The following is a 16535-nucleotide window of genomic DNA, read 5'->3' as shown; positions in this document are numbered from 1 at the left end:
TGGTTCTTTATCTTGACAACTTTGCATGCAAACCTTTTGATTGTAATTTTCTAGCTGTCCAAACTATTGATATTTTAAAGCCAGGGTGCGTGCCATATTGATTTTCTAGTAGAGATTATCATAATCATATATTTGTATATTAAAGCATGTAAAATTAAGTCCGTTGAACTTCATTTGTTATTCTGCACCAGAGAGAATTGTTAAAGAAATACAATTGTGATTTCTTTTTAAATGTAGGCTAGATCTTAGAATCTCAACCTAATTTCCATTGACAGACCCAAGCCATACTTGTTTAAAGGGGACCATATGTTTCCAACAAAGAATACTGAAGCTCCAGTTGCCATTTTGTATGCTGAAATCGGCACAAAAGAATTTTCTAAATTCCACAAGATTCTGTCTGAGAAGGCTGGCAAAGGAGAAGTTATGTATGTTCTACGCCATTATGTGCAGGTATGTGCTAAAGGTTTGGTTTGCATGGTTTTCATAAATATAAAATGATTTTGTCTTGAACATCATTGCAGACTGTTATAGTATCAAAGGTGGCATTTATTTTATTTTTTATGCTCCTTAAGACTACACCAGTATAAACATACTACTGCAGGTGTCTTGGTAGCTCACTCTTATCTGGTGTTGCATATACAAACAGTAATTATGACCTGTTAATAGCCTCTGGTATTGCAAATTTAACTGATCTTGGTCAGATTCATGCTCATGACTTATATCCAATGACGCTGTTGGAAACATGTGTCTGTGTCAGATGAGAAGAAGACTATTTTTGGTTGTGAAATGGGTTTACCACAAGAACATAGGTTTACAGCACAGAACCAGCCCACTTTCTGAAGACTGTGGAGTTTTTGGGCGCGATTCAGTAGTCTTGTTGCACTCAAGCGAGAGCACTTCGAATCCGGTGAATAGTGGGAGAAGTCAAAAATGAGAACTTGCCGGGCGCCAAATCGTTAATGATGCAACCGGCTCTTTCCTGTAGGCGAAATCGGGATCTGCCGTAGAGTGGCAAGAAACCAATAATCACCACTTATGGCCCAATTTCCATATAATTACCGGGAGCCACCCCATAGCCACCAGTCTCCCGTGATCCAGTGGCCTCTCCAGCAAGTGGTTACGCTGGCGCTGATTAGGACTCCTTTTCAAAAATGTGAACCTGGCCGAAGGGTATGATGTGGTGACCCTAGGAGGTGAGTAGCCATCATCACTCACAGGCAATGAGCTGCCCAATGCTCGGAGGGGGGTGGAGGGGCTACCGAGCGGTGGGGGGGTGGGTTGATGCAGCCCCTGATGGGGTAGTCTGCCATGGAGTCTTGGGAGCGGCGGGGGTGGGGGATCAGAGCTGGGGCGGGTTGGGGGGGGGGGGGCAACCGTGCACTAGTCCTCCGTGCCAACCCCTGTATCGTTTGTACATGTTCCGGGGGCAACCCTTGACCCTGCCTGTCTGCCCCAATGACAACCGATAACTCCCACTGACTGCAGAGGTATGTGGCTGTGCGGCTGAGGGCTTTTGCAAATAGGGAATTGGCAATTGTAGTTACTTAAGCACTTCACATTTCCTGAATGGATCCCCGTGGGTAGGCGTGCCATGTAGTATCTGGGGCTTATTGTCCAGCATCCCAGTCAAACCGTGATGCCTGGACACTGTGTCTGAACACTGTGGGAGGTAACACCACAGACACAGCAGCCAACATCCAATCACGAGGCGAAGGCGCAGACATCTGGCCCCGCTTCCGCCTGCAGCTCAGGCCGGTCCGACACCTGAATGTGGCTTCTAGGGGACCGGGCTCCATGCCCACAGGTCAGATCCCCGAGATTGTACTAAACACCGTCTTCCAAACACCTTTCCAGCTTTGGGCAGGACCAAACATATGAACGTGGTTTGCGGGGAGCCTCTCACATCGCTCACAGACATCCTGTACCACCTCGAACAGCTGGCTTATTCTTGATTTTGTGAGCTGCACCCTGTACACTACCTTCAGCTGTATCAGCCCAACCTCGCACACAAAGTTGAGGCATTCACCCTCCGCAACACCTCATCACAGTCCCTCTATCTCCAGCAACAAGGAGGCTGGCGCTATCGGGAACAAAGAGCAAAGAAAATTACAGCACAGGAACAGGCCTTTCTGCGCTCCAAACCTGCAACAACCATTCTGTCCGTCTGAACTAAAACCCCTACCCTTCCGGGGACCATATCCCTCTATTCCCATTCTATTCATGTATTTGGAAATAAATGGACTTATTAGTGATGGGCATCATGGTTTTCTGAGGGGGAGATCGTGCCTCGCTAATTTGATTGAGTTTTTCGAGTAAGTGACAAAGATGATAGATGAGGGAAAGGCAGTAGATATTGTATAGATGGACTTCAGTAAAACTTTTGACAAGGTACCTCAAGGTAGACTGGTAGAAAAGGTGAAGTTACATGGGATCAGAGGAGAGCTGGCAAGTTGGATACAGAACTGGCTTGGACACAGAAGGCAGAGGGTAGCAGTAAAAGGGTGCTTCTCTGAATGGAAGGCTGTGACTACCGCCATTCCACAGGGATTAGTTCTGGGACCTTTGTTGTTCGTAGTGTATATAAATGATTTGGAAGAAAATGTAGCTGGTCTGATTAAGTTCGCAGATGACACAAAAATTGGTGGAGTTGCAGATAGTGAAGAGGATTGTCAGGCTACAGCAAGATATAAACTGGTTCGAGTCTTGTGCGGAGAAATGGCAGATGGAGTTTAATCCGGACAGGTGTGAGGTAATGCACTTTGGAAGGTCCAATACATGTAGGAATTACATAGTAATTGGCAGAACTCTTTTTTTTTTTACATTTTTTTATTCTCCCCCTTTTTCACATTTTCTCCCACATTTACACCCATCAACAATAAACAATGATCAGCAAGATATTTCAATCCCCATAATAACAACGATCCCATCCACTCACCAACCCCCAAACCTCAGCCCGCATGTTTACATAAAGAAATGACAAAAAGGAATCAGGGATTACCCGTAGTCACCCTTAATCTACACAGCTCCCCCCCCCCCCCAAGCCCCCCAACCAACGCCATCCAGCCTCTGAAAGAGTACCGTACATGATACCCAAGAGTTGTATGCCCCCCCCCCCCCCCAAAGTCACCAGCTCCTCCCATCCACTGCCTCTTGTAAAACTCCTCCTCCCAACATCTGTTCCTTCCCCCCCAACTTTCCACCCCGGCTAGACCACTCGGACCCTGTTCTGCCAGGCTCCGATGGCCGCAGCCCCTCCCCCCACCTCACTCCCGTTCGCTGGCCGGTTTGGAGGCCCCCGCCCGGGTCCCTTTCCCCCTTGCCCGGCCCTAGGAAAGCCCAAAGATCCCCTTTTAGCACACAAACCCCGCATATCCACCTACACCCCAAAGAGCCCTCATTTCGAGTGAAAGTCCCGTCCCTTGTCCAAATATATATAACATTGGCCCCTTTAGCCCCTACACCAGCGCGCAGTGAAACAAAAATGAAGAAAATACAGTCATGAGGTTACATCGGCACATGGCCATTCCTCAATTTGTCAGTTCTGCCACAGTCCTTCTGCCTTCGCAAACTCCTCCGCTGCGTTCCAACATAAAAGTCCCTGAGCTTATAAGTCACCCTCAGCTTCGCTGGATATACAATGCCGCACTGCACCTTGCGAATGTACAGTGCCCTCTTCACCCGGTTGAAGGCAGCCCGCCTCCTCGCCAGCTCCACCGTAAAGTCCGGGTATACACGTATACCAGCTCCAGCCCACTGCACCACCCGCTTCTGCTTGGCCCAGTTCAGGACCTTCTCCTTCACACTGTACCTACGGAAGCACAGAGTCACTGCCCTTGGCGGCTCACTCGCCTTTGGTACAGGCCTCCACGACCGATGAGCCCGATCCAGTTCATATCGGGAGGGATCCTCCCCCCCCCCCCCCCCCCCCAATAGTTTTGCCAGCATCGTGGCAAAATACTCAGTCGGCTTCGGTCCTTCAACTCCTTCGGGCAGCCCCACAATCCTCAAATTCTGTCGCCTGGATCTGTTTTCCAGGTCTTCCATTTTTCCTCGGAGATCCTTGTTAGTGTCCATCACTTTCCGCATCTCCTTCCCCATCGAGGCACGTTGATCACCGTGCTGCAATACCTTCTCCTCCACATCCTTCAGCGCCTCCCCTTGCTATCGCACCTCCGCCACTGCGCTCGCCACCGCCGTCATCACCGGGGAAACCGCCTCCTCCACCAGCGCACTCAAAACCTCCCTCATCTCCTTCCTCACCGTCTCCATGCATTTCGCAATCTGCGCCAACTGCTTTTCGAATTCCGCAGCCATCACCTTAGTTATTCCTTCAGCCGTAAGCACTGCGGCCTCCCCTGGTGCTCCAGCCTCCATTTTCCTTGGTGACCTTTCCACTCCCCGACGGACCTTCAGCTGTTTTTTTTACGGCCGTTTGTTTGCTCACCCTCGACATTTTTCTTTACTGTGCCTTCTCCCTGCTTTTGCCGCCTCCGTGGACCCTGGGACCGGGTTTAAAGCCCCGAAAATGCCGTTCCCGAACGGGAGCCCTCCATTGTGCGGTCGCCTCCCGCCCGCCGTCACCGGAAGTCCCAATTGGCAGAACTCTTGCGAGTTATGACAGGCAGAGAGATCTGGGCGTGCATGTCCACCGATCATTGAAAGTGGCAACTCATGTGGATAAGGTGGTCAAGAAGGCATACGGCATGCTGGCCTTTATTGATCGGGGCATTGAATATAAGTTTTTGCTAGTCATGATGCAGCTGTACAGGACCATAGTGAGGCCTCATTTGGGATATTGTGTACAATACTGGTCGCCACACTACCAGTAGGATGTGGATGCTTTGGAGAGGGTACAGAAGCAGTTTACTCGGATGTTGCCTGGTATGGAGGGCATTAGCTATGAGGAGAGGTTAGATAAACCCGGTCTGTTCTCACTGGAACGACGGAGGTTGAGATGCGACCTGATAGAGGTCGACAAGACTATGAGTGGCATGGACAGAGTGGATAGTCAAATGCTCGTTCCTCGGGTAGCAGAGTTAAGTACTGGGGGACATAGGTTTAAAGTGCGTGGGGAAAAGTTTGGAATAGATGGGCGAGGTAAGATTTTTACACAGAGTGTGGTAAATATATGGAACGCTCTGCCTGGGGAGGTGGGGGAGCAGGTATAGCGGCATTTAAGGGGCATCCAGACGAATATATGAATAGAGTGGGAATGGAAGGATATGGACTCCATAAGTGCAGATATAGGCCGGAACCATAAGGCCATAAGACCATAAGACATAGGGTCAGAATTAGGCCACTCGGCCCATCGAGTCTGCTCCACCATTCAATCATGGCTGATATTTTTCTCATCCCCATTCTCCTGCCTTCTCCCCATAACCCTGGATCCCCTTATTGGATTAGATTTGTTTATTGTCTTAATCTGTCTTAAAGGCACTCAGTGATTTGGCCTCCACAGCCTTCTGCGGCAAAGAGTTCCACAGATTCACCACCCTCTGGCTGAAGAAATTCCTCCTCATCTCTGTTTAAAAGGATCGTCCCTTTATTCTGAGATTGGTGTCCGCTGCTTCTTGTTTTTCCTACAAGTGGAAACATTCTCTCCATGTCCACTCTTTCCAGGCCTCGCAGTATCCTGTAAGTATCAATAAGATCCCCCCTCATCCTTCGAAACTCCAACGAGTACAGACCCAGAGTCCGCAACCATTCCTCATAGGACAAGCTGTTCATTCCAGGGATCATTCTTGTGAACCTCCTCTGGACCCTTTCCAGGCCAGCACATCTTTCCTTAGATACAGGGCCCAAAACTGCTCACAATACTCAAAATGGGGTCTGACCAGAGCCTTCTTCAGCCTCAGAAGTACATCCCTGGTCTTGTATTCTCGTCCTCTTGACATGAATGCTAACATTGCATTTGCCTTCCTAACTGCTGACTGAACTTACATGTTAACCTTAAGAGAATCGTGAACAAGGACTCCCAAGTCCCTTTGTGCTTCTGACTTTCTAAGCATTCCCCATTTAGAAAAAGTCTGTACCTAAATTCCCCCTTCCAAAGTGCATAACCTCACACTTTTCTGCATTGTATTTCATCTGCCACTTCATTGCCCACTCTCCTAGCCTGTCCAAATCCTTCTGCAGCCCCCTTGCTTCCTCAATACTACCTGTCCCTCTGACAGACCTTTGTATCATCTGCAAGCTTAGCAACAGTGCCCTCAGTTCCTTCTTCCAGATCATTAATGTATATTGTGAAAAGTTGTGGTCCCAGAACAGACCCCTGAGGCACACCACTAGTCACCGGCTGCCACCCTGAAAAAGACCCCTTTATCCCCACTCTCTGCCTTCTGCCAGTCAGCCAATGCTCTATCCATACCAGGATCTTACCCTTAACACCATGGGCTTTTAACTTATTTAAAATCTCCTGTGCGGCACCTTGTCAAAGGCCTTCTGAAAATCGAAGTAAATTAGGTCCAGTGGTTCTCCTTTGTCTAACTTCCTTGTTACCTCCTCAAAGAACAGATTTGTCAGATATGACCTCCCTTTGACGAAGCCGTGCTGATTCAGTCCTATTTTATCATGCACTTCCAAGTACTCCGTGATCTCATCTTTAATAACGGACTCTAAAATCTTACCAATAACCGAAGTCAGGCTAACTGGTCTATAATTTCCGATCTTCTGTCTTCCTCCCTTCTTAAACAGTGGTGTTACATTAGCCATTTTCCACTTTTCTAGGACCCTTCCTGCCTCCAGTGATTCCTGAAAGATCACCACCAATGCCTCCACAATCTCCTCTGATATCTCTTTTAAAACCCTCGGGTGTAGTCCATCCGGTTCAGGTGACTTATCCACCTTCATAACTTACAGTTTCCTCAGAACCTTAGGGGTGGCCGCTGCACTCATCTCTGCCCCCTGATTCTCCTGAAGCTCTGGGATCCCACTGTGTCTTCTATCGTGAAGACTGATGCAAAGTAACTATTCAGTTTGTCTGCCATTTCTTTGTTTCCTATTATTACTTCTCCAGCCACATTTTCCAGTGGTCCAGTGTCTAATTTTGCCTCTATCACCTTTTATATATTGAAAAAATTCTTCCTACCTTCTTTTATATTACTAGCTGGCACTCATATTTCATCTTCTCTCCTCTTATTGCTTTTTTAGTTGTCCTCTGTTCGCTTTTAAAGGCTTCCCAATCTTCTGGCTTCTCACTAATCCTCACCACTTTGCATGCTTTTCCTTTTGCTTTTACGCTGTCCTTGACTTCCCTCGTCAACCCTGGATGCATTGTGCTCCCCTTAGCATGTTTCCTCCTTGGAATGAATTTCTGCCGTTCCTTCCAAATAACCTCCAAAAACTCCTGCCATTGCTGTTCCCCAGTCTTCCCTGCAAGGCTCATTTTCCAATCAACTCTGGCCAGCTCCTCCCTCATGTCTTTGTAGTTACCCTTATTTAATTGTAATACTGTTATGTCTGATTCCAGCTTCTTCCTCTCAAACTGCATGGTAAATTCTATCATATTGTGGTCACTGCCCCGAAGGGTTCCTTCACCTAAGATCCCTAATCAAGTCTGCCTCATTATACATCACCAAATCCAGAATTGCCTGTTCCCTAGTGGACTCCACCACAAGCTGCTCCAAAAAAAACATCTCTTAAACATTCCACAAATTCCTTTTCTTGGGATCCACTACCAACCTGATTTTCCCAGTCCCCCTGCATATTGAAGTCCCCCATGATTATTGTGATATTGCCTTTTTTGCATGCTTTCTCTATCTCCTGATTTATTTTCTGCCCCACGTCCTGACTACTGCTAGTGCATATCTCCCATCAGGGTCTTTTTACCTTTACGATTCCGCAACTGTACCCACAGAGATTCTATACCTTCTGATCCTATATCGCTTCTTGCTATCGATTTAACTTTGTTCCTTACGAACAATGCAACCCCGCCCCCTTTATCCATCTGCCTGTCCTTTTGATAGGACACATATCATTGTATATTTAGATCCCAGCCCTGATCCCCTTGCAGCCACGTCTCTGTGATGCCCACAACATCGTACCGGCCAATTTCAATGTGCGCAACAAGCTCAGTTACCTTGTTCTGTATACTACGCGCATTAAGGTACAATACCCTCAGTCCTGCATTGACAATCACTCTTCTCACACTTGTCACCTTTTTTATTCTGCCTGAGGGTGATGATGTTCTCTTATTTTCGTTCTCTATTTCCCCTTCACTTATGACACCTGCTAAACTAATACTCTGGTTCCCACCCCCTGCCATACTAGTTTAAATCCTCCCGAGTGACAGAAGCAAACCTTCCAGCCAGGATATTGGTGCCATTCGAGTTAAGATGCAATCCGTCCTTCTTGTACAGGTCCCACCTGCCCGGAAGAGATCCCAGTTGTCCAGAAATCTGAAACCCTCCCTCCTGCACCCACTGGTTTAGCTACGTGTTTTGCTGCACTGTCCTATTTCTAACCTCACTGGCACATGGCACAGGGAGTAATCCTGAGATGACAACCCGAGAGGTCCTAGCTTGCTGTTTTTGCTGTGGGCAGCACAGTAGCACAGTGATTAGCATAGTTTCGGTGTTTCGGTGCAACATCGTGGGCCGAAGGGCCTGTACTGCGCTGTATTGTTCTATGTTCTATGTTCTATAGTTGCTTCAGAGCTCCAGGGTCCTAGGTTTGATTCCCGGCTTGGGTCACTGTCTGTGCGAAGTCTGTACATTCTTCCCATGTCTGCGTGGCTTTCCTCCGGGTGCTCCAGTTTCCTCCCACAGTCGAAAGATGTGTAGGTTAGGTGGATTGGATGTGCTAAATTGCCTTTGGTGCCAAAAAAGGTTAGTTGGGCTTACTGGGTTACAGGGATAGGGTGGATAGGGATATGCTAAAGTGGGGTGCTCTTTCCAAGGGCTGGTGCAGACTTGATGGGCTGAATGGCCTCCTTCTGTACTGTAAATTCTATGGCTCTATGATTTACTGCCCATTTATTGCCTAACTCCCTGAACTCCTTCTGCAGGACCTCGTCGCTCTTCCTGCCTATGTCGCTAGTATGTGTGTGCACTACGACCTCTGGCTGTTCACCCTCTCCCTTCAGGATCTCCTGTGTTCGTTCAAAGACATCTTGATCCCTGGCACCAGGGAAGCAATGCACCATCCAGGAGTCCCTTTCACCTCCACAGAAGTGCCTATCTGTGCCCCTTACTATAGAGTCCCCAATAACTATCGTTCTCCTGCACTTTGCCCGCCTCTGCTGCGCAACAAAGTCAGTTGTGGTGCCACTATTTTGGCTGCTATTGTTTTTCCCTGATATGCTATCCCCTCCAACAGTATCCAAAACGGTATACCTGTTAGAGAGGGGGACAACCACAGGGGATTCCTGCTCTGACTGCTTGCCCTTTCTAGTGGTCATCCATCTGTCTGCCTACACCTTGGGTGTGACAACATCTCTAAACTCCTATCTGTGACGCTTTCCGTGACCTGCATGCTCCTAGGTGCATCCAACTGCTGCTACAACCGAACCACGCGGTCTGTGAGGAGCTGCCAGTGGTTACGCTTCCTGCAGACGTAGTCGACCGGAACGCTGGTACCTTGGAGGGCTGAAGGGCCTGTTCCTGTGCTGTATTGTTCTTTATTCTCACGCCCCTTTGAAGTCACTATCGTATCTGCTTCCACTATCTCCCACGGCTGCGAGTTCCAGGCTCCCACCAGCCTCTTATTTCAATAAATCTTGCCTCGTACATCTTCTTTATACCTTGGCCGTAACGCCTTAAACCTATGCACCCTTGTAATTGACTCTTCCACCATGGGAAAATGCTTCTGACTATCCACTCTGTTCATGCCCCTCATAATCTTGTAGACTTCTATCAGGTCGCCCCTCAACCTCCGTTGTAACAGTGAAAACAAACCAAGTTTATCTAACCAATCCTCGTAACTAATGCCCTCCATACCAGGCAACATAGAACATAGAACATTACAGCGCAGTACAGGCCCTTCGGCCCTCGATGTTGTGCCGACCTGTGAAACCACTCTAAAGCCCATCTACACCATTCCCTTATCGTCCATATGTCTGTCCAATGACCATTTGAATGCCCTTAGTGTTGGCGAGACCACTACTGTTGCAGGCAGGGCATTCCACGCCCTTACTACTCTCTGAGTAAAGAACCTACCTCTGACATCTGTCTTATATCTATCTCTCCTCAATTTAAAGCTATGTCCTATCGTGCTAGACATCCCCATCCGAGGAAAAAGGCTCTCACTGTCCACCCTATCCAATCCTCTGATCATCTTGTATGCCTCAATTAAGTCACCTCTTAACCTTCTCTCTAACGATAACAGCCTCAAGTCCCTGAGCCTTTCCTCAGAAGATCGTCCCTCCATACCAGGCAACATTCTGGTAAATCTCCTCTGCACCCTTTCCAATGCTTCCACATCCTTCCTATAATGCGGCGACCAGAATTGCACGCAATACTCCAAATGCGGCCGCACCAGAGTTTTGTACAGCTGCAACATGACCTCATGGCTCCGAAACTCAATCCCTCTACCAATAAAAGCTAACACACCGTACGCCTTCTTAACAACCCTCTCAACCTGAGTGGCAACTTTCAGGGATCTATGTACATGGAAACCGAGATCTCTCTGCTCATCCACACTGCCAAGAATCTTACCATTAGCCCAGTACTCTGTCTTCCTGTTATTCCTTCCAAAATGAATCACCTCACACTTTTCTGCATGAAACCCCATTTGCCACCTCTCAGCCTAGCGCTGCAGCTTATCTATGTCCCTCTGTAACTTGTAACATCCTTCCGCACTGTCCACAACTCCACCGACTTTAGTGTCATCTGCAAATTTACTCACCCATCCTTCTACGCCCTCCTCCAGGTCATTTATAAAAATGACAAATAGCAGTGGCCCCAAAACAGATCCTTGTGGTACACCACTAGTAACTGGACTCCAGTCTGAACATTTCCCATCAACCACCACCCTTTGTCATCTTCCAGCTAGCCAATTTCTGATCCAAACTGCTAAATCACCCTGAATCCCATGCTTCCGTATTGTCTGCAGTAGCCTACCATGGGGAACCTTATCAAACGCTTTACTGAAATCCATATACACCACATCAACTGCTTTACCCTCATCCACCTGTTTGGTCACCTTCACAAAGAACTCAATAAGGTTTGTGAGGCACGACCTACCCTTCACAAAACCGTGTTGACTATGTCTAATCAAATTATTCCTTTCCAGATGATTATACACCCTATCTCTTATAAACCTTTCCAAGATTTTGCCCACAACAGAAGTAAGTCTCACTGGTCTATAGTTATCGGGGTTGTCCCTACTCCCCTTCTTGAACAAGGGGACAACATTTGCTATCCTCCAGTCTTCTGGCACTATTCCTGGAGACAAAGATGACATAAAGATCAAGGCCAAAGGCTCAGCAATCTCCTCCCTAGCTTCCCAGAGAATCCTAGGATAAATCCCATCCGGCCCAGGGGACTTATCTATTTTCACACTTTCCAGAATTGTTAACACCTCCTCCTTATGAACCTCAAGCCCTTCTAGTCTAGGAGCCTGAATCTCCGTATTCTCCTCGACAACATTGTCTTTTTCCTGTGTGAATACTGACGAAAAATATTCATTTAGCACCTCTCCTATCTCCTCGGACTCCAAGCACAACTTCCCACTACTGTCCTTGACTGGCCCTACTCTTACCCTAGTCGTTCTTTTATTCCTGACATATCTACAGAAAGCTTTAGGGTTATCCTTGATCCTACCTGCCAAAGACTTCTCATGTCCCCCCCTGGCTCTTCTTAGCTCTCTCTTTAGGTCCTTCCTAGCTAACTTGTAACTCTCGAGTGCCCTAACTGAACCTTCATGTCTCATCTTTACATAAGCCTCCTTCTTCCTCTTGACAAGTGTTTCGACTGCCTTAGTAAACCACGGTTCACTTGCTCGACCACTTCCTCCCTGCCTGACAGGTACATACTTATCAAGGACACGCAGTAGCTGTTTATTGAACAGGCTCCACATTTCCATTGTGCCCATCTCCTGCAGTTTTCCTCTCCATCCGATGCATTCTAAGTCTTGCCTCATCGCATCATAATTGCCTTTCCCCCAGATATAACTCTTGCCCTGCGGTATATACCTATCCCTTTCCATCACTAAAGTAAACATAATTGAATTGTGGACACTATCACCAAAGTGCTCACCTACCTCCAAATCTAACACCTGTCCTGGTTCATTACCCAGTACCAAATCCAACACGGCCTCGCCTCTCGTTGGCCTATCTACATACTGTGTCAGGAAACCCTCCTGCACACATTGGACAAAAACGGACCCATCTAATGTACTCGAACTATAGCGTTTCCAGTCAATATTTGGAAAGTTAAAGTCCCTCATAACAACTACCCTGTTGCTTTCGCTCCTATCCAGAATCATCTTTGCAATCCTTTTCTCTACATCTCTGGAACTTTTTGTAGGCCTATAGAAAAGCCCTAACAGGGTGACCTCTGCTTTCCTGTTTCTAACCTCAGCCCATACTACCTCAGTAGACGAGTCATCATCAAAAGTCCTTTCTGCCACCGTAATACTGTCCTTGACCAACAATGCCACCCCTCCCCCTCTTTTACCACCTTCCCTGAGCTTACTGAAATATCTAAACCCTGCACCCGCAACAACCATTCCTGTCCCTGCTCTATCCATGGGTCGGAGAATCGCCGAGGGCTGGCGTGAATCCCGCCTCCGCCGGTTGCCGAAGTCTCCGGTACCGGATATTCGGCGGGGGCGGGAATCGGGCCGCGCAGGTTGGCGGGCCCCCCCGCTGGATTCTCTGGCCCGGATGGGCCGAAGTCCCGCCGATAAATTGCCTGTCCCGCCGGCGTGGATTAAACCACCTTTTGAACGGCGGGGCAAGGCGGCGTGGGCGGGCTCCGGGGGGTTGCCCCCACGGTGGCCTGGCCCGCGATCGGGGCCCACCGATCCGCGGGCTGGCCTGTGCCGTGGGGGCACTCTTTCCCTTCCGCCTCCGCCACGGTCTCCACCATGGCGGAGGCGGAAGAGACTCCCTCCACTGCGCATGCGTGGGAAACTGTCAGCGGCCGCTGACGCTCCCGCGCATGCGCCGCCCGGAGATGTCATTTCCGCGCCAGCTGCCGGGGCAACAAAGGCCGTTTCCGCCAGCTGGCGGGGCGGAAATTCCTCCAGCGTCGGCCTAGCCCCTCAATGTTGGGGCTCGGCCCCCAAAGATGCGGAGCATTCCGCAACTTTGGGGCGGCGCGATGCCCGTCTGATTGGCGCCGTTTTGGGCGCCAGTCGGCGGACATCGCGCTGTTTCGGGAGAATTTCGCCCCATGTCTCCGAAATGGCCACAACATCAAAGTCCCAGGTACCAACCCATGCCGCATGTTCACCCACCTTATTCCGGATGCTCCTGGCATTGAAGAAGACACACTTTAAACCACCTTCCTGCCTGCCGGCACACTCCTGCAACTTTGATACCTTACTCATGACCTTACTACTCTCAACCTCCTGTATACTGGAGCTACAATTCAGGTTCCGAAGCCCGTGCTGAACTAGTTTAAACCCTCCTGAAGAGCATTAGCAAATTTCCCCCCCAGGATATTGGTACCCCTCTGGTCCAGGTGTAGACCATCCCGTTTGTAGAGGTCCCACCGACCCCAGAATGAGCCCCAATTATCCAGAAATCTGAAACCCTCCCTCCTGCAGCATCCCTGTAGCCACGTGTTCAACTCCTCTCTCTCCCTATTCCTCGTCTCGCTATCACGTGGCACGGGTAACAACCCAGAGATAATAACTCTCTTTTTCCTAGATCTACGTTTCCACCCTAGCTCCCTGAATTCCTGCCTTGCATCCTTATCCCTTTTCCTACCTATGTCATTGGTACCTATGTGGACCACGACTTGGGGCTGATCCCCCTCCCCCTTAAGGATCCTGAAAACACGATCCGAGACATCACGCACCCTGGCACCTGGGAGGCAACACACCAACCGCGAGTCTCTCTTGTTCCCACAGAATCTCCTATCTATCCCCCTAACTATGGCGTCTCCAATGACTAATGCTCTACTCCTCTCCCCCCTTCCCTTCTGAGCAACAGGGACAGACTCTGTGCCAGAGACCTGAACCCCATGGCTTACCCCTGGTAAGTCCCCCCCCCCCCCCCCCAACAGTATCGAAAGCGGTATACTTGTTACTCAGGGGAATGACCACAGGGGATCCCTGTACTGACTGCTTCCTCACAGACCCTCTCACCGTCACCCATCTATCTTTATTCTTCGGAGTAACTACATCCTTGACGCTTCTATCTATGACCACCTCTGCCTCCCGAATGATCCAAAGTTCATCCAGCTCCAGCTCCAGTTCCCTAACGCGGTTTCTGAGGAGCTGGAGATGGGTGCACTTCCCACAGATGAAATCAGCAGGGACACTGACGGCGTCCCTCACCTCTAACATTCTGCAGGAGGAACATTGCACTACCTTCCCTGCCATCCCCTCTAGATACAAAAAAGAAAAAGAAAGAAAGAGCTTACCTGTTATTCACTCCCCTTCGCAGTAAGCAGTCACTCAGCAACCTCACGATAACACCTGAGGGAAAATAAAAGAAAAACTACTTACCAGTCACCAGCAGGCTTCAACTTTTACCTTCACGGTTCAACTTCTTTCTACTTCTACCTGCCCTCGAGCCTTCCTCTTGATCTTTACAGCGTTTTTTTTTTTTGGTTAGAGGAGGGGATAGGGAGGGAAACACTGAAGAAGTGTTTTGGGTTTAAGTGTCAATTGACAACAGCTCCTCCACAAACCACCTTTAAGTTCGAGTGACCACAACGGAGGTATGCAAATTTCCCTTCCAACGACCAATCAACAGCTCCGCTCTACTGCCCTCTGCTGGATGCGTGTCTTCACTTGAACAGCTAGGGTCTCCAGCTCAGGTACACCTTCAAGTTCGGGTGACCACAACGGAGGTATGCAAATTTCCCTTGGAACAGCCAATCGGCAGCTCTGCTCTACTGCCCTCTGCTAGATGCTTGTCTTCACTTGAACAGCTAGGGTCTCTAGCTCAGGTACACCTTCAAGTTCGGTTGACCACAACGGAGGTATGCAAATTTCCCTTGCAACAGCCAATCAGCAGCTCATCGCTACTGCCCTCTGCTGGATGATAAATGTTGTCTGTACCTACCCCAAAGCCTCTACGTCCTTCTGGTAGTGTGGCAACCAGAATTAAACACAAAAGGGCACGATTCTCCAGAACAATTTCTCAGTGTGGTAGTGAGCGGGAATTGTCGCGAGTTTCCTGGCACCCAGCCCAGTGAGGCCGGCAACGCTATTCAATGTTAATTGGTCCACTTAACGAGGCCTCACGGGCTTCCCGCCCTGAATGCTGGCTCGCCAGCCCCCCACTAACAACGTTGAGCAGCAGTTAAGCTGCACTTGCTCAGCCAACCCTAGCCAGTTCGCAATAATGGCGCCGAGAAGACCGGCCCCAAGATTTGGGGATGTTGACCTGGGGAGGCTCTTGGATGCAGTGGAGGCCAGGAGGAATCTCATGTTCCCCTGAGGGTCCCGGAAGGTGAGACACAAGGATTGGATTGGATTGGATTTGTTTATTGTCATGTGTACCGAGGTACAGTGAAAAGTATTTTTCTGCGAGCTGCTCAACAGATCATTAAGTACCATGAGAAGAAAAGGGAATAAAAGAAAATACATAATAGGGCAACACAACATATACAATGTAACTACATAAGCACTGGCATCGGATGAAGCATATAGGGTGTAGTGTTAATGAGGTCAGTCCATAAGAGGATCATTTAGGAGTCTGGTGACAGTGGGGAAGAAGCTGTTTTTGAGTCTGTTCGTGCGTGTTCTCAGACTTCTGTATCTCCTGCCCGATGGAAGAAGTTGGAAGAGTGAGTAAGCCGGGTGGGAGGAATCTTTGATTATGCTGCCCGCTTTTCCCAGGCAGCGGGAGGTGTAGATGGAGTCAGTGGAGGGAGGTAGATTTGTGTGATGGACTGGGCGGTGTTCACGACTCTCTGAAGTTTCTTGCGGTCCTGGTCCGGGCAGTTGCCATGCCAGGCTGTGATGCAGCCCGATAGGATGCTTTCTATGGTGCATCTGTAAAAGTTGGTAAGGGTTAATGTGGACATGCCGAATTTCCTTAGTTTCCTGAGGAAGTATAGGCGCTGTTGTGCTTTCTTGGTGGTAGCGTCGACGTGGGTGGATCAGGACAGATTTTTGGAGATGTGCACCCCAAGGAATTTGAAACTGCTAACCATCTCCACCTTGATGCTGACAGGGGTGTGTACAGTACTTTGCTTCCTGAAGTCAATTACCAGCTCTTTAGTTTTGCTGGCATTGAGGGAGAGATTGTTTTTTTTTTAAAAATAATATTTTATTGAAAATTTTTGGTCAACCAACACAGTACATTGTGCATCCTTTACACAACATTATAACAATACAGATAATAATGACCTTTTTTATTTAAACAAGAACAAAAGAAAACAACAACAAATAAATAAATATTAAATAACAAAAAT

General features: G+C 48.6%; 1 protein-coding gene across 2 annotated transcripts in view; it reads left to right on the top strand.

Annotated features, from left to right (window-relative positions):
* The window catches only part of LOC140405583 (UDP-glucose:glycoprotein glucosyltransferase 2-like), a 401405-nt gene that overhangs the window by 177498 nt on the left and 207372 nt on the right, over positions 1–16535 (top strand). For both annotated transcript variants that reach the window (XM_072494138.1, XM_072494139.1), the window contains exon 6: positions 276–450. In XM_072494138.1, the coding sequence (XP_072350239.1) occupies positions 276–450 (175 nt within the window). The remainder of the gene's footprint in view (positions 1–275; positions 451–16535) is intronic.

This window comes from Scyliorhinus torazame, unplaced genomic scaffold (genome assembly GCF_047496885.1).
Source record: "Scyliorhinus torazame isolate Kashiwa2021f unplaced genomic scaffold, sScyTor2.1 scaffold_107, whole genome shotgun sequence".
In the NCBI taxonomy this organism is placed as follows: Eukaryota; Metazoa; Chordata; class Chondrichthyes; order Carcharhiniformes; family Scyliorhinidae; genus Scyliorhinus; species Scyliorhinus torazame.
This window is presented reverse-complemented; position numbering and strand designations above follow the sequence as displayed.